Genomic DNA, 21,851 nt, shown 5'->3' with positions numbered 1-21,851 from the left:
CAGTCTACCGCGGTGAACAGTCTACCGTGGTGAACAGTCTACCGCGGTGAACAGTCTACCGCGGTGAACAGTCTACCGCGGTGAACAGTCTACCGCGGTGAACAGTCTGCCGCGGTAAACAGTCTGCCATAGTAAACAGTCTACCGCGGTGAACAGTCTACCGTGGTGAACAGTCTGCCGTAGTAAACAGTCTGCCATAGTAAACAGTCTACCGTGGTGAACAGTCTACCGTGGTGAACAGTCTACCGTGGTGAACAGTCTACCGTGGTGAACAGTCTACCGTGGTGATCAGTCTACCGTGGTGAACAGTCTACCGCGGTGAACAGTCTACCGCGGTGAACAGTCTACCGCAGTGAACAGTCTACAGCGGTGAACAGTCTACCGCGGTGAACAGTCTACCGCGGTGAACAGTCTACCGCGGTGATCAGTCTACCGCGGTGATCAGTCTACCGCAGTGATCAGTCTACCGCGGTGATCAGTCTACCCGTTCTATGAATAGTTATGAACAGTCTAACGTGGTGAATAGTCTCATTCCCGGTGAACAGTCTACCGCGGTGAACAGTCTACCGTGGTGAACAGTCTACCGTGGTGATGTGGTGATCAGTCTACTGTGGTGAACAGTCTACAGTGAACAGTCTATGAACAGTTCCGCGGTGAACAGTCTATCGTGGTGAACAGTCTACTGTGGTGAACAGTCTAGTGAACAGTCTACTGTGGTGAACAGTCTACCGTGGTGATGTGGTGATCAGTCTACCACGGTGAACAGTCTACCGCGGTGAACAGTCCAGTCTACCGTGGTGAACAGTCTACCGTGGTGAACAGTCTACTGTGGTGAACAGTCTACCGCGGTGAACAGTCTACTGTGGTGAACAGTCTACCGCGGTGAACAGTCTACTGTGGTGAACAGTCTACCGTGGTGATCAGTCTACTGTGGTGAACAGTCTACCGCGGTGAACAGTCTACCGCGGTGAACAGTCTACCGTGATGAACAGTCTACCGTGGTGAACAGTCTACCACGGTGAACAGTCTACCGCGGTGAACAGTCCAGTCTACCGCGGTGAACAGTCTACCGTGGTGAACAGTCTACCGCGGTGAACAGTCTACTGTGGTGAACAGTCTACCGTGGTGATGTGGTGATCAGTCTACTGTGGTGAACAGTCTACCGCGGTGAACAGTCTACCGTGGTGAACTGTCTACCGTGGTGAACAGTCTACTGTGGTGAACAGTCTACCGTGGTGAACAGTCTACCGCGGTGAACAGTCTACCGCGGTGAACAGTCTACCACGGTGAACAGTCTACCGTGGTGAACAGTCTACTGTGGTGAACAGTCTACCGTGGTGAATAGTCTACTGTGGTGAACAGTCTACTGTGGTGATCAGTCTACTGTGGTGAACAGTCTACCACGGTGAACAGTCTACCGCGGTGAACAGTCTACCGCGGTGAACAGTCTACCGTGGTGAACAGTCTACTGTGGTGAACAGTCTACCGCGGTGAACAGTCTACTGTGGTGAACAGTCTACCGTGGTGATGTGGTGATCAGTCTACCACGGTGAACAGTCTACCGCGGTGAACAGTCCAGTCTACCGTGGTGAACAGTCTACCGTGGTGAACAGTCTACCGTGGTGAACAGTCTACCGTGGTGAACAGTCTACTGTGGTGAACAGTCTACTGTGGTGAACAGTCTACCGCGGTGAACAGTCTACTGTGGTGAACAGTCTACCGCGGTGAACAGTCTACCGCGGTGAACAGTCTACCGTGGTGAACAGTCTACCGTGATGAACAGTCTACTGTGGTGAACAGTCTACCACGGTGAACAGTCTACCGCGGTGAACAGTCCAGTCTACCGCGGTGAACAGTCTACCGTGGTGAACAGTCTACTGTGGTGAACAGTCTACCGCGGTGAACAGTCTACTGTGGTGAACAGTCTACCGTGGTGATGTGGTGATCAGTCTACTGTGGTGAACAGTCTACCGCGGTGAACAGTCTACTGTGGTGAACAGTCTACTGTGGTGAACAGTCTACCGTGGTGAACAGTCTACCGCGGTGAACAGTCTACCACGGTGAACAGTCTACCGTGGTGAACAGTCTACCGTGGTGAACAGTCTACTGTGGTGAACAGTCTACTGTGGTGAACAGTCTACCGTGGTGAATAGTCTACTGTGGTGAACAGTCTGTGGTGAACAGTCTACTGTGGTGAACAGTCTACCGCGGTGAACAGTCTACCGCAATATGTTGACGTCATTCTGTCTTATCCTGGGCAATATGTTGACGTCATTCTGTCTTATCCTGGGCAACATGTTGACGTCATCATTTAACTGTCTACATCCCATGAACACTCCATATCCCACACAGGAGGCAGTCTACATTTATTTTTTTGAAGGAATTAACATGAAGAATCTATAAATACTTATCAATATATAGATATTATATTATATGTATAAATTACAAAGTGTATATTTTGACTAAGACACACATATCAACAGTCCTTCACTGAGAAGAAGGAATGGGTATGGAACCACATCGAGTTCTGTAAAGGACTCCATTTTGTTGGTCTCCATAGTTACCCAACTGTTCTGTCTGTGTATGTCAATAAAACAAATTTCATGTTATTTGGAAACTGAGTTTGTCAGAATTAGTTTTCTCAGTTTTGAGATTTTTTTCTGCTGTTATTACACATTCAAACCATCAGAGGGCAGACTAAACCACAACCTACTTGCGTGGGTACGTGCGTGCGTACGTGCGCTGTGGTTATATAGCCCGGTTGGGGAGAAGCACAGAGCTCTGATTGGGGACAGAATTAGTTTAGAGCGTTTGTGATCATCTTATATAAGCTCGGGTATTAATGACAGTCTCACTCAGCTCTTTGCTCCCTTTTGGGAGAGGACAGGGCCTGCAGAGAGACGGATCGGTCCAAGTTAAACCTACAGGGAGACAGGGATGTGTCTGTCCCAAATTGCACTAGTTCCTTTCCACTTCATAGGGAACGGGGTGTCATTTGAGATGCTGCCTTGGTTAGTAGGGAGACTGAGGGGAGCTGGGTAGGTAAACCCCAACAACAGACACCACTTTAAAATGTATAGATCACTAATCATTTATAGTCTAAGCGAATGTTGAGGGTGGAAAAAATATACACAACAAGATATATAAACTCAACGTGTAAAGTGTTGGTCCCGTGTTTCATGAGCTGAAATAAAAAGATACCAGAAATGTTCCATTTGCACAAAAAGCTTTTTTTTTCTCGCAAATGTTGTGCACAAATTTGTTTACATCCCTGTTAGTGAGCATTTCTCCTTTTACCAAGATAATCCATCCACCTGGCAGGTGTGGTATATCAAGAAGCTGATTTAAACAGCATGGTCATTACATAGGTGCACCTTGTGCTGGGGACAATAAAAGGCAACTCACAAATGTGCAGTTTTGTCACAACACTAGAGATGTCTCTCAAGTTTTGAGGGAGCGTGAGGGAGTTGGCATGCTGACTACAGGAATGTCCAACGGAGCTGTTGCCAGATAATATAATGTTAATTTCTCTACCATAAGCCGCCTCCAGCGTCGTTTTGGAGAATTTGGCAGTATGTCCAACCGGCCTCACAACCGCTGACCATGTGTAACCAGGCCAGTCCAGGACCTCCACATCAGGCTTCTTCACCTGCGGGATCGTCTTGAGACCAGCCGCCCTGGCAGCTGATGAAACTGAGTGGGTATTTCTGTCTGTAATAATGCTATTTTGTGTGGGAAAATGAATTCTGTTTGGCTGGTCCTGGCTCCCCAGTGGGTGTGCCTATGCCCTTTCAGGTGAAGTCCCTAGATTAGGGCCTAATGAATTTATTTCAATTGACTGATTCCCTTATACGAATTACCTCCGTAAAAAAAAAAAATCGTTGAAATAATTGCATGTTGCTTTTTCTATTTTTGTTCATTATAAGTGCCAGATCTAATGTAAGGACCTGATCAATTTTCTTATAACTAATTTAATAAAATATCTAAAGGTTGGGCCTATCTAAAAGGCTTCATCAAGGTTAAAATGTTTATCAAGCTTTAAACATTGTATTTGTTTAACATGCAGGTATTTGTTCCATCTCGGCACTAACACATTTGATTCAGCATAATGAATGGTCCTTTTTACAGTGTAATTATTTGTAATAACACCAACAAGCGTTGTTACATTTACATTTAAGTCATTTAGCAGACGCTCTTATCCAGAGCGACTTACAAATTGGTGCTTTCACCTTATGACATCCAGTGGAACAGCCACTTTACAATAGTGCATCTAGGTTTTTAAGGGGGGGGGGGGGTGAGAAGGATTACTTTATCCTATCCTAGGTATTCCTGAAAGAGGTGGGGTTTCAGGTGTCTCCGGAAGGTGGTGATTGACTCCGCTGTCCTGGCGTCGTGAGGGAGTTTGTTCCACCATTGGGGGGCCAGAGCAGCGAACAGTTTTGACTGGGCTGAGCGGGAACTGTACTTCCTCAGTGGTAGGGAGGCGAGCAGGCCAGAGGTGGATGAACGCAGTGCCCTTGTTTGGGTGTAGGGCCTGATCAGAGCCTGGAGGTACTGAGGTGCCGTTCCCCTCACAATAACTCAATTACACTATAATAATAATATGGCAACTGGTGCTAATTGCAGTCTGTAATTACAGAAGTATAACAACAAATGCTTGTTTCCACTCAATTTTCCCTAAATTCACCAATCGAGTGTTTTTAGTTTCTTCTCCACTGCACTGCATTCAGTAACGATCACAATGTTGTAATCTCTTGTGGACAGATGCGCTGGGTGTCCGGAGATTACGGCAGGGTAGCCTAGTGGTTAGAGTGGAGGGGCGGCAGGGTAGCCTAGTGGTTAGAGTGGAGGGGCGGCAGGGTAGCCTAGTGGTTAGAGTGGAGGGGCGGCAGGGTAGCCTAGTGGTTAGAGTGGAGGGGCGGCAGGGTAGCCTAGTGGTTAGAGTGTAGAGGCGGCAGGGTAACCTAGTGGTTAGAGTGTAGAGGCGGCAGGGTAGCCTAGTGGTTAGAGTGTAGAGGGGGCAGGGTAGCCTAGTGGTTAGAGTGTAGGGGCGGCAGGGTAGCCTAGTGGTTAGAGTGGAGGGGCGGCAGGGTAGCCTAGTGGTTAGAGTGGAGGGGCGGCAGGGTAGCCTAGTGGTTAGAGTGTAGAGGGGGCAGGGTAGCCTAGTGGTTAGAGTGGAGGGGCGGCAGGGTAGCCTAGTGGTTAGAGTGGAGGGGCGGCAGGGTAGCCTAGTGGTTAGAGTGGAGGGCGGCAGGGTAGCCTAGTGGTTAGAGTGGAGGGGCGGCAGGGTAGCCTAGTGGTTAGAGTGTAGAGGGGGCAGGGTAGCCTAGTGGTTAGAGTGGAGGGGCGGCAGGGTAGCCTAGTGGTTAGAGTGGAGGGGCGGCAGGGTAGCCTAGTGGTTAGAGTGGAGGGGCGGCAGGGTAGCCTAGTGGTTAGAGTGGAGGGCGGCAGGGTAGCCTAGTGGTTAGAGTGGAGGGGCGGCAGGGTAGCCTAGTGGTTAGAGTGGAGGGGCGGCAGGGTAGCCTAGTGGTTAGAGTGGAGGGGCGGCAGGGTAGCCTAGTGGTTAGAGTGGAGGGGCGGCAGGGTAGCCTAGTGGTTAGAGTGGAGGGGCGGCAGGGTAGCCTAGTGGTTAGAGTGGAGGGCGGCAGGGTAGCCTAGTGGTTAGAGTGGAGGGGCGGCAGGGTAGCCTAGTGGTTAGAGTGGAGGGGCGGCAGGGTAGCCTAGTGGTTAGAGTGGAGGGGCGGCAGGGTAGCCTAGTGGTTAGAGTGGAGGGCGGCAGGGTAGCCTAGTGGTTAGAGTGGAGGGCGGCAGGGTAGCCTAGTGGTTAGAGTGGAGGGCGGCAGGGTAGCCTAGTGGTTAGAGTGGAGGGGCGGCAGGGTAGCCTAGTGGTTAGAGTGGAGGGCGGCAGGGTAGCCTAGTGGTTAGAGTGGAGGGCGGCAGGGTAGCCTAGTGGTTAGAGTGGAGGGGCGGCAGGGTAGCCTAGTGGTTAGAGTGGAGGGGCGGCAGGGTAGCCTAGTGGTTAGAGTGTAGAGGAGGCATGGTAGCCTAGTGGTTAGAGTGTAGGGGCGGCAGGGTAGCCTAGTGGTTAGAGTGTAGAGGGGGCAGGGTAGCCTAGTGGTTAGAGTGGAGGGGCGGCAGGGTAGCCTAGTGGTTAGAGTGTACTTAGAGTTGGAGTGGTTAGAGTGGTTAGAGTGTAGAGGGGGCAGGGTAGCCTAGTGGTTAGAGTGTAGAGGGGGCAGGGTAGCCTAGTGGTTAGAGTGTAGAGGGGGCAGGGTAGCCTAGTGGTTAGAGTGTACTTAGAGTTGGAGTGGTTAGAGTGGTTAGAGTGTAGAGGCGGCAGGGTAGCCTAGTGGTTAGAGTGGAGGGGCGGCAGGGTAGCCTAGTGGTTAGAGTGTAGAGGGGGCAGGGTAGCCTAGTGGTTAGAGTGTAGAGGAGGCATGGTAGCCTAGTGGTTAGAGTGTAGGGGCGGCAGGGTAGCCTAGTGGTTAGAGTGTAGAGGGGGCAGGGTAGCCTAGTGGTTAGAGTGGAGGGGCGGCAGGGTAGCCTAGTGGTTAGAGTGTACTTAGAGTTGGAGTGGTTAGAGTGGTTAGAGTGTAGAGGGGGCAGGGTAGCCTAGTGGTTAGAGTGTAGAGGGGGCAGGGTAGCCTAGTGGTTAGAGTGTACATAGAGTTGGAGTGGTTAGAGTACTACTTTCTTAGCTACAGTATACATGTCTCCCTGGCATATTACTACACAACATACACTTAGTATTACTTTCTTAGCTACAGTATACATGTCTCCCTGGCACATTACATCATCTATGCAGCAGCATGCAAGACATTTTTGGACCTTCTTGTGCTTGTGCTCACTTGAGCAGGAAGGTGGCGCGACGGTCCTTCTTGTGGGCAAATTTTGTTAGTCTGGCATTCTCTGGATTTATGGTGCTTTCAAGGCAACTGGGAACTCTGGGGGGGGGGGGGGGGGGAGTACGTCGGTAATCTTCAGTTCGGAGCTCTAGAAAGAGGCCAGAGTCCCCAACTTGGAAGTTGGATGACCGATCAAAATGTATTTTCCCATTCAGAGCAAATTTTTTTCAGAGTTCTTGGTTGTCTTGAACTGACTGAAGTCTGAGATTTCCAAGTTTCCAGTGGTCTTGAACACGGCAGAGGTCATACTGGATTGACAGCATGACCAATGTATTCAACCTTTCCTGTCCCATTGTGTTTCATGCGAATGTTTAACCTGTTAAGGTTGGAAAAGAGACCCCTTAAACCCAGACTTGGACCACACACCCACTCCACTGAATAGCAGGCTAGTGATTGCTTTGCAACGCTTGCAGTTAGCCACAGATTCCATCCAAACCACTCATTATTTAATTTGCGTAATGTTTATGGCCAATGAGCACCGATACGTTTTATCTATCATTTCTCTTCATATGATAATAATTTTAAAAAGGATTTGTCGACCTTGATTTATGATGATGTCTAGCTTGCTAGCTAAGATGCGCCATGTATTCATTTAACAATTTATAGGCATTGTGAACTCCTTTTTTGCCATTGGGCCTGGGAATCATACTCCAGAACCCTTTGTTGCAGAGTCAACCAATCAGGTTAACGCTTGTCGCATCACATGATTTGTGCTGAAATGTGTGTAACCAGGGACCCTCTGCAACACATCAACAACAGTCACCCACGAAGCATCGTTACCCATCGCTCCACAAAAGCCGCGGCCCTTGCAGAGCAAAGGGGGAACCACTACTTCAAGATCTCAGAGCAAGTGACGTCACCAATTGAAACGCTATTTAGCGCGCACCACCGCTAACTAGCTAGCCGTTTCACATCCGTTACACAAGCTGGAAAAAAATGTATGGATGCTATCTGAAACTTTAACATTTGTTTTAACATTCGTTGTTACACCTCTGTAATTACAGACTGCAATTACCATCAGTTAGTTACAACCATGTATTATCACAATGAATTACACAGTAATAAGGACCCCTTTTCAAATGAAGTGTTGCCTAATGGGTAAATCCATCATTGGTATTAGGCTGGCCGCTAGGCTATCACACACATCATCTCTGCCCTCCTCTGAGCGCGCTGTATTTCAAGTAGCAGGTGTTTTAAAAACGGTGTTCATTTCTTAGCCAGGCAGCTCCCTCCGTCGCTCTCTCTCTCTCTCTCTCACACACACACAAAAAACACTGCAATGTCAGCCGCCAGCACCGAGACGAGCGCCCCGTTGCCTGCGGCCGCCAGCCGGGTGTTCTTCCAGCCGCTGGCCGGGGTAGGGTGCGCTGGGTCCGGACCCATGCCGCGGGACGACCCGGTCCAGAGGAAGCAGGGGAAAGTGACGGTGAAATACGACAGGAAGGAGCTGCGGAAGAGACTGATCTTGGAGGAGTGGATTATTGAACAACTGAGCGATCTGTACGACTGTGAGGTGAGGAGAGAAGGGCTTTTCCCCGACCTGGCTGGTGGTATAATATATTCCGTTGATTCCTCTGACTGTATGCTACAGTGTATTATTATTGGCGATAGTAGGCTACTTTATAGTCTAGCATTCTGGTGCATAATATTTCTGTAGGTAGTAGCAGTAAATAAACCTAAACGCCCTCGATAGTCTAGTCTCCTCTCCACTGGGTACTCTCTTAGAAAAAAGGCTTCCAAAAAGGGCTCTTTGGCTGTCCCCATAGGATAACCTATTTGTTGGTTCCAGGTAGAACCTTTTTTTTGGTTCCAGGTAGAATTGTCTTTGGAAACGGTTTTACTCATGGGTGCAACTTTCACTGGGGACGGGGGGACATGTCCCCCCCACATTCTAAAATAGCATTTTTGCCCCCACCCCCCACATACTAAAATAGCATTTTTGCCCCCACCCCCCCTGTTTTATCATTGTAATGTGATACAAAACGGAGGGCTTTAGGACCATGTGGACGGCCCCTGGCGGTCGGTCGGCTGTTTGTTTATCTGACTGGATGACAACTTGTAATGATAATAGATATGCCCCCCCTCCCCCAACCCCACACTCCTAAAACCAAAGTTGTGCCCCTTTTGGAACTCAAGAGTTCTACCTGGAACCGAAAATAGTTCTACCTGGAACCAAAAAGGGTTCTACCTGGAACTGAAAAGAGTTCTACCTGGAACCGAAAAGAGTTCTACCTGGAACCAAAATTAGTTCTACCTGGAACCGAAAAAGAGTTCTACCTGGAACTGAAAATAGTTCTACCTGGAACCGAAAAGAGTTCTACCTGGAACCGAAAAGAGTTCTACCTGGAACAGAAAAGGGTTCTACCTGGAACCGAAAAGAGTTCTACCTGGAACCAAAATGAGTTCTACCTGGAACAGAAAAGGGTTCTACCTGGAACAGAAAAGCCGAAGAACCATTTTAGGTTCTAGATGGCACCTTTTTTTTGTTGTAGTATGTGCTTTATCATAGCGAGGCCTTTAAATGATGTGGGATCAATAGTGTCTGACCTGAAGATAGATGTCTCCCACTCACAACAGGCAACGCAGTGTGTTTGAAACACAGTGAGGCATTGCAAAAGAAGTGGGTGAATCAACAGCCAGTAAAATGAACGCTCTATTATGGTTAGACCGCTCTTAGCCAGGTGCACCACGGCTTAACGTTTACGTAGCAGGTTAAAATGACTAACGTGGCAGGTTAGGAGGAATAACGTGGCAGGTTAGGAGGAATAACGTGGCAGGTTAAGATGACTAACGTGGCAGGTTAAGATGACTAACGTGGCAGGTTAGGAGGAATAACGTGGCAGGTTAAGATGACTAACGTGGCAGGTTAGGAGGATTCATGGAGCACATTTAGGATAATTAAGTGGCAGGTTAGGAGAATGAGGTTAAGGTTAGGAAAAGGGATTAGGGTTAAGCTTAGCTAAAATGTTACACTTCTGTTGACCCGCCCACTTCTGTTGACCCTCCCACTTCTGTTGACCCTCCCACTTCTGTTGACCCTCCCACTTCTGTTGACTCACTCACCTTCAGATACACTCCATGTATGCAGTTACCCAGGACTGTTTTTATGGGCGCTTTGGGTCGATTATTCAGCTCCCTTGCTCTCCCTGGTCTACTGTCCTCACTCCCCCCAGGCTGCAGTGTCTCTTCCTGGGGAAGGCAGCAGCGCAGTGAGGGTGGAGCAGCGCAGTGAGGGTGGAGCAGCGCAGTGAGGGTGGAGCAGCGCAGTGAGGGTGGAGCAGCGCAGTGAGGGTGGAGCAGCGCAGTGAGGGTGGAGCAGCGCAGTGAGGGTGGAGCAGAACAGTGAGGGTGGAGCAGCGCAGTGAGGGTGGAGCAGCGCAGTGAGGGTGGAGCAGCGCAGTGAGGGTGGAGCAGCGCAGTGAGGGTGGAGCAGCACAGTGAGGGTGGAGCAGAACAGTGAGGGTGGAGCAGCGCAGTGAGGGTGGAGCAGCACAGTGAGGGTGGAGCAGCTCAGTGAGGGTGGAGCAGCACAGTGAGGGTGGAGCAGCGCAGTGAGGGTGGAGCAGCGCAGTGAGGGTGGAGCAGAACAGTGAGGGTGGAGCAGCGCAGTGAGGGTGGAGCAGAACAGTGAGGGTGGAGCAGAGCAGTGAGGGTGGAGCAGCGCAGTGAGGGTGGAGCAGAACAGTGAGGGTGGAGCAGCACAGTGAGGGTGGAGCAGAACAGTGAGGGTGGAGCAGAACAGTGAGGGTGGAGCAGAACAGTGAGGGTGGAGCAGAACAGTGAGGGTGGAGCAGCACAGTGAGGGTGGAGCAGAACAGTGAGGGTGGAGCAGAACAGTGAGGGTGGAGCAGAACAGTGAGGGTGGAGCAGCGCAGTGAGGGTGGAGCAGAACAGATGAAAGACAAGCACACCTTTACAATCTGCCAGGCCCACCTTTACAATCTGCCAAGCACACCTTTACAATCTGCCAGGCCCACCTTTACAATCTGCCAGGCCCACCTTTACAATCTGCCAGGCCCACCTTTACAATCTGCCAGGCCCACCTTTTGTGATTTGGTGTTATGGGGAAGTGATTTGGTGTTATGGGGATGTGATTTGGTGTTTTGGGGATGTGATTTGGTGTTATGGGGGTGTTATGGGGGTGTGATTTGGTGTTATGGGGATGTGATTTGGTGTTTTGGGGATGTGATTTGGTGTTATGAGGGTGTGATTTGGTGTTATGGGGATGTGATTTGGTGTTATGGGGATGTGATTTGGTGTTATGGGGGTGTGATTTGGTGTTATGGGGATGTGATTTGGTGTTATGTGGATGTGATTTGGTGTTTTGGGGATGTGATTTGGTGTTATGGGGATGTGATTTGGTGTTTTGGGGATGTGATTTGGTCTTATGGGGATGTGATTTGGTGTTTTGGGGATGTGATTTGGTGTTATGTGGATGTGATTTGGTGTTATGGGGATGGGGTTGTAATACTGTGTCTATAGCCTCCTCTGGTATGGGGTTCTAATACTGTGTCTATAGTCTCCTCTGGTATGGGGTTCTAATACTGTGTCTATAGTCTCCTCTGGTATGGGGTTCTAATACTGTGTCTATAGTCTCCTCTGGTATGGGGTTCTAATACTGTGTCTATAGTCTCCTCTGGTATGGGGTTCTAATACTGTGTCTATAGTCTCCTCTGGTATGGGGTTCTAATACTGTGTCTATAGTCTCCTCTGGTACGGGGTTCTAATACTGTGTCTATAGCCTCCTCTGGTATGGGGTTCTAATACTGTGTCTATAGCCTCCTCTGGTACGGGGTTCTAATACTGTGTCTATAGCCTCCTCTGGTATGGGGTTCTAATACTGTGTCTATAGTCTCCTCTGGTATGGGGTTCTAATACTGTGTCTATAGCCTCCTCTGGTATGGGGTTCTAATACTGTGTCTATAGCCTCCTCTGGTATGGGGTTCTAATACTGTGTCTATAGCCTCCTCTGGTATGGGGTTCTAATACTGTGTCTATAGCCTCCTCTGGTATGGGGTTCTAATACTGTGTCTATAGTCTCCTCTGGTTGTAATACTGTGTCTACGGGGTTCTAATACTGTGTCTATAGCCTCCTCTGGTATGGGGTTCTAATACTGTGTCTATAGTCTCCTCTGGTATGGGGTTGTAATACTGTGTCTATAGCCTCCTCTGGTATGGGGTTGTAATACTGTGTCTATAGCCTCCTCTGGTATGGGGTTGTAATACTGTGTCTATAGCCTCCTCTGGTATGGGGTTGTAATACTGTGTCTATAGCCTCCTCTGGTATGGGGTTGTAATACTGTGTCTATAGCCTCCTCTGGTATGGGGTTGTAATACTGTGTATATAGCCTCCTCTGGTATGGGGTTGTAATACTGTGTCTATAGCCTCCTCTGGTATGGGGTTCTAATACTGTGTCTATAGTCTCCTCTGGTATGGGGTTGTAATACTGTGTCTATAGTCTCCTCTGGTATGGGGTTCTAATACTGTGTCTATAGCCTCCTCTGGTATGGGGTTGTAATACTGTGTCTATAGCCTCCTCTGGTATGGGGTTCTAATACTGTGTCTATAGCCTCCTCTGGTATGGGGTTCTAATACTGTGTCTATAGTCTCCTCTGGTATGGGGTTGTAATACTGTGTCTATAGCCTCCTCTGGTATGGGGTTCTAATAATGTGTCTATAGCCTCCTCTGGTATGGGGTTCTAATACTGTGTCTATAGTCTCCTCTGGTATGGGGTTGTAATACTGTGTCTATAGCCTCCTCTAGTATGGGGTTCTAATACTGTGTCTATAGTCTCCTCTGGTATGGGGTTGTAATACTGTGTCTATAGCCTCCTCTGGTATGGGGTTGTAATACTGTGTCTATAGCCTCCTCTGGTATGGGGTTCTAATACTGTGTCTATAGTCTCCTCTGGTATGGGGTTGTAATACTGTGCCTATAGTCTCCTCTGGTATGGGGTTGTAATACTGTGTCTATAGTCTCCTCTGGTATGGGGTTCTAATACTGTGTCTATAGTCTCCTCTGGTATGGGGTTGTAATACTGTGTCTATAGCCTCCTCTGGTATGGGGTTCTAATACTGTGTCTATAGTCTCCTCTGGTATGGGGTTGTAATACTGTGTCTATAGCCTCCTCTGGTATGGGGTTGTAATACTGTGTCTATAGCCTCCTCTGGTATGGGGTTCTAATACTGTGTCTATAGCCTCCTCTGGTATGGGGTTGTAATACTGTGTCTATAGCCTCCTCTAGTATGGGGTTCTAATACTGTGTCTATAGTCTCCTCTGGTATGGGGTTGTAATACTGTGTCTATAGTCTCCTCTGGTATGGGGTTGTAATACTGTGTCTATAGCCTCCTCTGGTATGGGGTTTGTGTGTGTGTTCTGCGTATCATGCAGTATGCTGCCCAAGCAGAGAAAGGGGGGATGGGGCTAGAAGAAGAGGAGAAGAGGAAGAATGGAGGAAAGAAGGACAGTGGGTTAATGAATGACATGCTGATGTTGTGCTTCTCTCCGTCAACCAATCAGCTCCTCTCGCTCTGACCTCCTTCCCTTAGTGACACACGGCAGTCTGTCATCACAGAGGTATGACGGGCTGTGTGTGTGTGACAGCGAGCGAGTCTTTGTGTGTTTTCTGCCAGCCAGAACAGACATGGGGTTGGGGTCTGTGTAATGAGTGTGTGTGTTCTCATTGCTCGCTTCATAGATCCCTGCGCCAATAAGAGCCAGTCAGAGTTAACACAGCTGCAGCAGTCAGAGAGAGAGAGAGAGAGAGCCCAGCTAGCACATTTGGTTCCTTGGAAGTTGTGGGAAGGTATATGTTTGGTTTCACATTGGTTGTGGGGAATGAAGCCGTACGTTTCCTGACTGGTGAAATAGAATGTTTTACTGGGAGGTTTTATTGCCGCTCTGAGAATGGAAGTTAAAGGTTATTTTGAGGTTTTTGAGTAAATTCCTTCACTTGAATGTTTCAATAATAATTTTAATAGCACGATGTATTTCCTTTATTGTGGCACGGCATCAGTGGGATTTTAACCGGTGGTCTTCTGTTTTCTATCCATGGAATGAGTCCGCTGTGTCACCAGGATGGATGCCAGGTTTCTTTACTCTATAAACAGACCCCATTTCAAAGGAAACAAGCACTCATTAAGATCAGGTCTGGCCAAATAGTGGACTCGGCCAACCCACCTGAACACACTTAACAAGATAGAAGATAGAAGAGAGAGGTTTTTTTTTGACACTGAGAATGGAATGTACATGTTTTTAAATGAAATTCTTAGAACGTTCTCTGAACATTCCTAATGTCAAACCAGTTGGAGAACATTCCTTTAAAAGATTTACCAAAATGTCAAATGAAATGTAACCATATTTGAACGTTTCGGAAACGTTCTGTTAAAGTAATGAAATACCAAGAACATAACTTTTTGTTGTTGTTGTCAAGTTCCTTAAATGTGCTGAGAATGTTCCTGCGTCATTCCCAGAATGCTTTGGGAAGGTTGTATGCAAAGTAGCCATAAGACAGCCCCACACTCACCAAGCTCGAACAAACACATAGTTCTCAGAACGTTATGTTCTAGCCGAGAGAGAAAGAGAGAAACCTTGATATTTGACTAAATTACCTGGAAGGATTCTTACTACCAAGGACTATCCAGAACAAGCTGAATGCTCGCCTCGAGGCAAGTTTCTGGAGGAGTTCCGGACGACGGTGTGATCTCAAGCAACACTGAACCATGCATGACAGCACCAGTTGTTCCAGACGACTGTGTGATCTCGCTTTCCGCAGCCAATGTGAGTAAGATCTTTTAAACAGGTTAACATTCACAAGGCCTTGGGGCCAGATAGAATACCAGGATGTGCACTCAGAGCATGCGCTGACCAGCTGGCAGGTGTCTTCACATAACATTTTCAACCCCTCCCGGACCCAGTCTGTTATACCTACATGTTTCAAGCAGACCTCCATAAATCCCAGAGTCCAAGAACACCAAGGTAACCTGCCTAAATGACCCATCTATAACCGTGAAATGCTTTGAAAGACTGGTCAACATCAACACCATCATCCCTGGATCCACTCCCAAAATGCCCTCACCCACCTGGACAAGAGGAACACCTACGTAAGAATGCTGTTCATTGACAACAGCTCAGCGTTCAACACCATAGTCCCCTCCAAGCTCATCCCCAAGCTTGGGACTCTGGGACTGAACCCCTCCCTCTGCAACTGTATCCTGGACTTCCTGATGGGCCTCCACCAGGTGGGGAGGGTAACAACACCTCCCTCTGCAACTGTATCCTGGACTTCCAGATGGGCCTCCGCCAGGTGGGGAGGGTAGGTAACAACCCCTCCCTCTGCAACTGTATCCTGGACTTCCTGATGGGCCACCGCCAGGTGGGGAGGGTAACAACACCTCCCTCTACAACTGTATCCTGGACTTCCTGATGGGCCTCCGCCAGGTGGGGAGGGTAACAACACCTCCCTCTACAACTGTATCCTGGACTTCCTGATGGGCCTCCGCCAGGTGGGGAGGGTAGGTAACAACACCTCCCTCTACAACTGTATCCTGGACTTCCTGATGGGCCTCCGCCAGGTGGGGAGGGTAGGTAACAACACCTCCCTCTACAACTGTATCCTGGACTTCCTGACGGGCCTCTGCCAGGTGGGGAGGGTAGGTAACAACACCTCCCTCTACAACTGTATCCTGGACTTCCTGATGGGCCTCCGCCAGGTGGGGAGGGAAGGTAACAACCCCTCCCTCTGCAACTGTATCCTGGACTTCCTGATGGGCCTCCGCCAGGTAGGGAGGGTAGGTAACAACCCCTCCCACTGCAACTGTATCCTGGACTTCCTGATGGGCCTCCGCCAGGTGGGGAGGGTAGGTAACAACCCCTCCCTCTGCAACTGTATCCTGGACTTCCTGATGGGCCACCGCCAGGTGGGGAGGGTAACAACACCTCCCTCTACAACTGTATCCTGGACTTCCTGATGGGCCTCCGCCAGGTGGGGAGGGTAACAACACCTCCCTCTACAACTGGATCATGGACTTCCTGATGGGCCTCCGCCAGGTGGGGAGGGTAGGTAACAACACCTCCCTCTACAACTGTATCCTGGACTTCCTGATGGGCCTCCGCCAGGTGGGGAGGGTAGGTAACAACACCTCCCTCTACAACTGTATCCTGGACTTCCTGACGGGCCTCTGCCAGGTGGGGAGGGTAGGTAACAACACCTCCCTCTACAACTGTATCCTGGACTTCCTGATGGGCCTCCGCCAGGTGGGGAGGGAAGGTAACAACCCCTCCCTCTGCAACTGTATCCTGGACTTCCTGATGGGCCTCCGCCAGGTGGGGAGGGTAGGTAACAACCCCTCCCACTGCAACTGTATCCTGGACTTCCTGATGGGCCTCCGCCAGGTGGGGAGGGTAGGTAACAACCCCTCCCTCTGCAACTGTATCCTGGACTTCCTGATGGGCCACCGCCAGGTGGGGAGGGTAACAACACCTCCCTCTACAACTGGATCATGGACTTCCTGATGGGCCTCCGCCAGGTGGGGAGGGTAGGTAACAACACCTCCCTCTACAACTGTATCCTGGACTTCCTGACGGGCCTCCGCCAGGTGGGGAGGGTAGGTAACAACACCTCCCTCTACAACTGTATCCTGGACTTCCTGACGGGCCTCTGCCAGGTGGGGAGGGTAGGTAACAACACCTCCCTCTACAACTGTATCCTGGACTTCCTGATGGGCCTCCGCCAGGTGGGGAGGGAAGGTAACAACACATCCGCCAATTAAAAAAACTAATTTAATCCTTAATTTACCAGGTATGCCACGATGACCATCAACACTGGGGCCCCTCATCTGCTGATGTAAAAAGGGCTTTATAAACACATTTGATTGATTACTTAGTCCCTTCCTGTACTCCCTGTTCACCCACGACTGAGTGGCCGTGCACGACTCCAACACCAAGTTTGCTGAGTGGCCGTGCATGACTCCAACACCAAGTTTGCTGAGTGGCCGTGCACGACTCCAACACTGTCATCATGTTTGCTGAGTGGCCGTGCACGACTCCAACACCAAGTTTACTGAGTGGCTGTGCACGACTCCAACACCAAGTTTACTGAGTGGCCGTGCACGACTCCAACACCGAGTTTACTGAGTGGCCGTGCACGACTCCAACACCAAGTTTGCTGAGTGGCCGTGCACGACTCCAACACCAAGTTTACTGAGTGGCCGTGCATGACTCCAACACCAAATTTGCTGAGTGGCCGTGCACGACTCCAACATCATGTTTACTGAGTGGCCGTAGATGACTCCAACACCAAATTTGCTGAGTGGCCGTGCACGACTCCAACATCATGTTTGCTGAGTGGCCGTGCACGACTCCAACACTGTCATCATGTTTGCTGAGTGGCCGTGCACGACTCCAACACTGTCATCATGTTTGCTGAGTGGCCGTGCACGACTCCAACACCAAGTTTACTGAGTGGCCGTGCACGACTCCAACACTGTCATCATGTTTGCTGAGTGGCCGTGCACGACTCCAACACTGTCATCATGTTTGCTGAGTGGCCGTGCACGACTCCAACACTGTCATCATGTTTGCTGAGTGGCCGTGCACGACTCCAACACCAAGTTTGCTGAGTGGCCGTGCACGACTCCAACACCAAGTTTGCTGAGTGGCCGTGCACGACTCCAACACCAAGTTTACTGAGTGGCTGTGCACGACTCCAACACCAAGTTTACTGAGTGGCCGTGCACGACTCCAACACCGAGTTTACTGAGTGGCCGTGCACGACTCCAACACCAAGTTTGCTGAGTGGCCGTGCACGACTCCAACACCAAGTTTACTGAGTGGCCGTGCACGACTCCAACACCAAATTTGCTGAGTGGCCGTGCACGACTCCAACATCATGTTTACTGAGTGGCCGTGCATGACTCCAACACCAAATTTGCTGAGTGGCCGTGCACGACTCCAACATCATGTTTGCTGAGTGGCCGTGCACGACTCCAACACTGTCATCATGTTTGCTGCCGACACGACGGTTGTAGGACATACATATCCAAACTGAGCCTAATTTTCTAACGCCGGGATACAGACTGAGAAGTTCTTAAAGGGCCTATAAGGGAGGAGGTCTCTGCCAGCGTGGTGCCATGGCAACGACCCCTCCCTCAACATCCAGCAAGACAAAGGAGACGATTGTGGACTACAGGAAAAAGAGGACCGAGCACGCCCCCATTCTCATCGACGGGGCTGCAGGGGAGCAGGTTGAGAGCTTCAAGTTCCTTGGTGTCCACATCACCAAAAACTATCATGGTCCAAACACAACAAGACAGTCGTGAAGAGGGCACGACAAAACATATTCCCCCTCAGGAAACTGAAAAGATTTAGCATGGGTCCTGAGATCCTCAAAAGGTTCTACAGCTACACCATCGAGAGCATCTTGACTGGTTCCATCACTGCTTGGTATGGCCACTGCACCATCCTTGATAGCATTGTACTACAGAGGGTAGTGCGTACGGCCCAGTACATCGCTGGGGCCTCTACACACACACTGGACTCCACTCCAGCTAACAGAGGACCACGCGGCCCAGCTAACAGAGGACCACGCGGCCCAGCTAACAGAGGACCACGCGGCCCAGCTAACAGAGGACCACGCGGCTCAGCTAACAGAGGACCACGCGGCCCAGCTAACAGAGGACCCCGCGGCCCAGCTAACAGAGGAACACGCGGCCCAGCTAACAGAGGACCACGCGGCCCAGCTAACAGAGGACCACGCGGCCCAGCTAACAGAGTACCACGCGGCTCAGCTAACAGAGGACCCCGCGGCCCAGCTAACAGAGGACCCCGCGGCCCAGCTAACAGAGGAACACGCGGCCCAGCTAACAATATTGAAGGAGGAGGTGAGGAAGCTGATGTGTGGCAGAACAGGACACTCCTCCAGAGAAGCCAGCAGAACAGCCCACCTCCTACCCCACCCCCTCCTAACAGACTCTACCCCCTCCACAACAGACCCCCCCCCTCCTAACAGACCCCTCCCCTCCTAACAGACCCCACCCACTCCTAACAGACCCCACCCCTCCTAACAGACCCCGCCCCTCCTAACAGACCCCGCCCCTCCTAACAGACCCCACCCCTCCTAACAGACCCCACCCCCACCTAACAACCCACCTGGAACACAACTGGAACACAACCTCAACACCATAATGGGTCAGACTACACAGGACCCACCAACCCAACAGACTAGAGGTTGAACGATTAATTGGAATGGCCGAATAATTAGGGCCGATTTCATTTTTGGGCGACAATTTTGCCGATTCTTTTTTTTTTTTACACCTTTAACCAGGCAAGTCAGTTAAGAACACATTCTTATTTTCAATTCAATGACGGCCTAGGAACGTTCTGCCTGACAGATTTTTACCTTGTCAGCTCGGGGGATCCAATCTTGCAATCTTACAGTTAACTAGTCCAACGCTCTAACCACCTGATTACATTGCACTCCACGAGGAGACGGCCTGTTACGCAAATGCAGTAAGAAGCCAAGGTAAGTTGCTAGCTAGTATTACACTTATCTTATAAAAAACAATAAATCAACGACTGTCATTGCTCCAATGTGTACTTAACCATAAACATCAATGCCTTTCTTAAAATCAATACACAAGTATATATTTTTAACCTGCATATTTAGCTAAAATTAATCCAGGTTAGCAGGCAATATTAACCAGGTGAAATTGTGCCACTTCTCTTGCGTTCATTGCACGCAGAGTCAGTGTATATGCAACAGTTTGGGCCACCTGGCTCATTGCGAACTAATGTGCCAGAATTTTATGTAATTATGACATAACGTTGAAGGTTGTGCAATGTAACAGGAATATTTAGACTTAGCGATGCCACCCGTTAGATAAAATACGTAACAGTTCCGTATTTCACTGAAAGAATAAACGTTTTGTTTTCGAGATGATGGTATCCGGATTCGACCATATTAATTTTTCATGTATTTTATTTAACTAGGCAACTGCCTGTTCAGGGGCAGAATGACAGATTTGTACCATGTCAGCTCGGGGATTTGAACTTGCAACCTTCCGGTTACTAATGACCTAAGGCCCGTATTTCTGTGTGTTATCATGTTATAACTAAGTCTATGATTTGATAGAACAGTCTGACTGAGCAGGGGTTGGCCACAGCAGGCTCGTAAGCATTCATTCAAACAGCACTTTCGTGCGTTTTGCCAGCAGCTCTTTGTTGTGCGTCGAGCATTGCGCTGTTTTATGACTTCAAGCCCATCAACTCCAGAGATTAGGCTGGTGTAACCGAAGTGAAATGGCTAGCTAGTTAGTGGGGTGCGCGCTAATAGCGTTTCAAACTTCACTCGCTCTGAGCCTTCTAGTAGTTGTTCCCCTTGCTCTGCATGGGTAACCCTGCTTCGATGTGGTGGCTGTTGTCGTTGTGTTGCTGGTTCGAGCCCAGGGAGGAGCGAGGAGAGGAACGGAAGCTATACTGTTACACTGGCAATACTAAAGTGCCTATAAGAACATCCAATAGTCAAAGGTATATGAAATACAAATGGTATAGAGAGAAATAGTCCTATAATAACTATAATAACTACAACCTAAAACTTCTTACCTGGGAATATTGAAGACTCATGTTAAAAGGAACCACCAGCTTTCATATGTTCTCATGTTCTGAGCAAGGAACTGAAACGTTAGCTTTCTTACATAGCACATATTGCACTTTTACTTTCTTCTCCAACACTTTGTTTTTGCCCTATTTAAACCAAATTGAACATGTTTCATTATTTATTTGAGGCTAAATTGATTTTATTGATGTATTATATTAAGTTAAAATAAGTGTTCATTCAGTATTGTTGTAATGTTGTAACTGTTCGCTGTTCGCTGCTCTGGCCCCCCAATGGTGGAACAAACTCCCTCACGACGCCAGGACAGCGGAGTCAATCACCACCTTCCGGAGACACCTGAAACCCCACCTCTTTAAGGAATACCTAGGATAGGATAAAGTAATCCTTCTCACCCCCCCCCCCCCCCTTAAAAGACCTAGATGCACTATTGTAAAGTGGCTGTTCCACTGGATGTCATAAGGTGAAAGCACCAATTTGTAAGTCGCTCTGGATAAGAGCGTCTGCTAAATGACTTAAATGTAAATGTAAATAAATTAAAATCGGCCGATTAATCGGTATCGGCTTTTTTTGGTCCTCCAATAATCTGTATCGGAGTTGAAAAATCATAATCGGTCGACCTCTAATCTCTACCCTGCTGTGTGGCATGACTGTGAATGTCTACCCTGCTGTGTGGCAGGACTGTGAATGTCTACCCTGCTGTGTGGCAGGACTGTGAATGTCTACCCTGCTGTGTGGCAGGACTGTGAATGTCTACCCTGCTGTGTGGCAGGACTGTGAATGTCTACCCTGCTGTGTGGCAGGACTGTGAATGTCTACCCTGCTGTGTCGCAGGACTGTGAATGTCTACCCTGCTGTGTGGCAGGACTGTGAATGTCTACCCTGCTGTGTCGCAGGACTGTGAATGTCTACCCTGCTGTGTGGCAGGACTGTGAATGTCTACCCTGCTGTGTCGCAGGACTGTGAATGTCTACCCTGCTGTGTGGCAGGACTGTGAATGTCTACCCTGCTGTGTCGCAGGACTGTGAATGTCTACCCTGCTGTGTGGCAGGACTGTGAATGTCTACCCTGCTGTGTGGCAGGACTGTGAATGTCTACCCTGCTGTGTCGCAGGACTGTGAATGTCTACCCTGCTGTGTCGCAGGACTGTGAATGTCTACCCTGCTGTGTCGCAGGACTGTGGATGTCTACCCTGCTGTGTGGCAGGACTGTGGATGTCTACCCTGCTGTGTCGCAGGACTGTGAATCTCTACCCTGCTGTGTGGCAGGACTGTGAATGTCTACCCTGCTGTGTCGCAGGACTGTGAATGTCTACCCTGCTGTGTCGCAGGACT

At 49.5% G+C, this 21,851-nt stretch overlaps 1 protein-coding gene across 1 annotated transcript in view; it reads left to right on the top strand.

Annotated features, from left to right (window-relative positions):
- The first annotated feature begins 8,160 nt into the window (after positions 1-8,160).
- Positions 8,161-21,851, top strand: part of LOC135574578 (protein phosphatase 1 regulatory subunit 14C-like) — a 79,004-nt gene continuing 65,313 nt past the window's right edge. The window contains exon 1 of the mRNA XM_065026032.1: positions 8,161-8,418. Within this exon, the coding sequence (XP_064882104.1) occupies positions 8,185-8,418 (234 nt within the window). The 5' untranslated portion in view covers positions 8,161-8,184. The remainder of the gene's footprint in view (positions 8,419-21,851) is intronic.

The sequence above is a fragment of the Oncorhynchus nerka genome, linkage group LG13 (genome assembly GCF_034236695.1).
Source record: "Oncorhynchus nerka isolate Pitt River linkage group LG13, Oner_Uvic_2.0, whole genome shotgun sequence".
Taxonomy (NCBI): Eukaryota; Metazoa; Chordata; class Actinopteri; order Salmoniformes; family Salmonidae; genus Oncorhynchus; species Oncorhynchus nerka.
The sequence above is the reverse complement of the archived record's forward strand: the minus strand, read 5'-3'. Positions and strand labels throughout refer to the sequence as shown.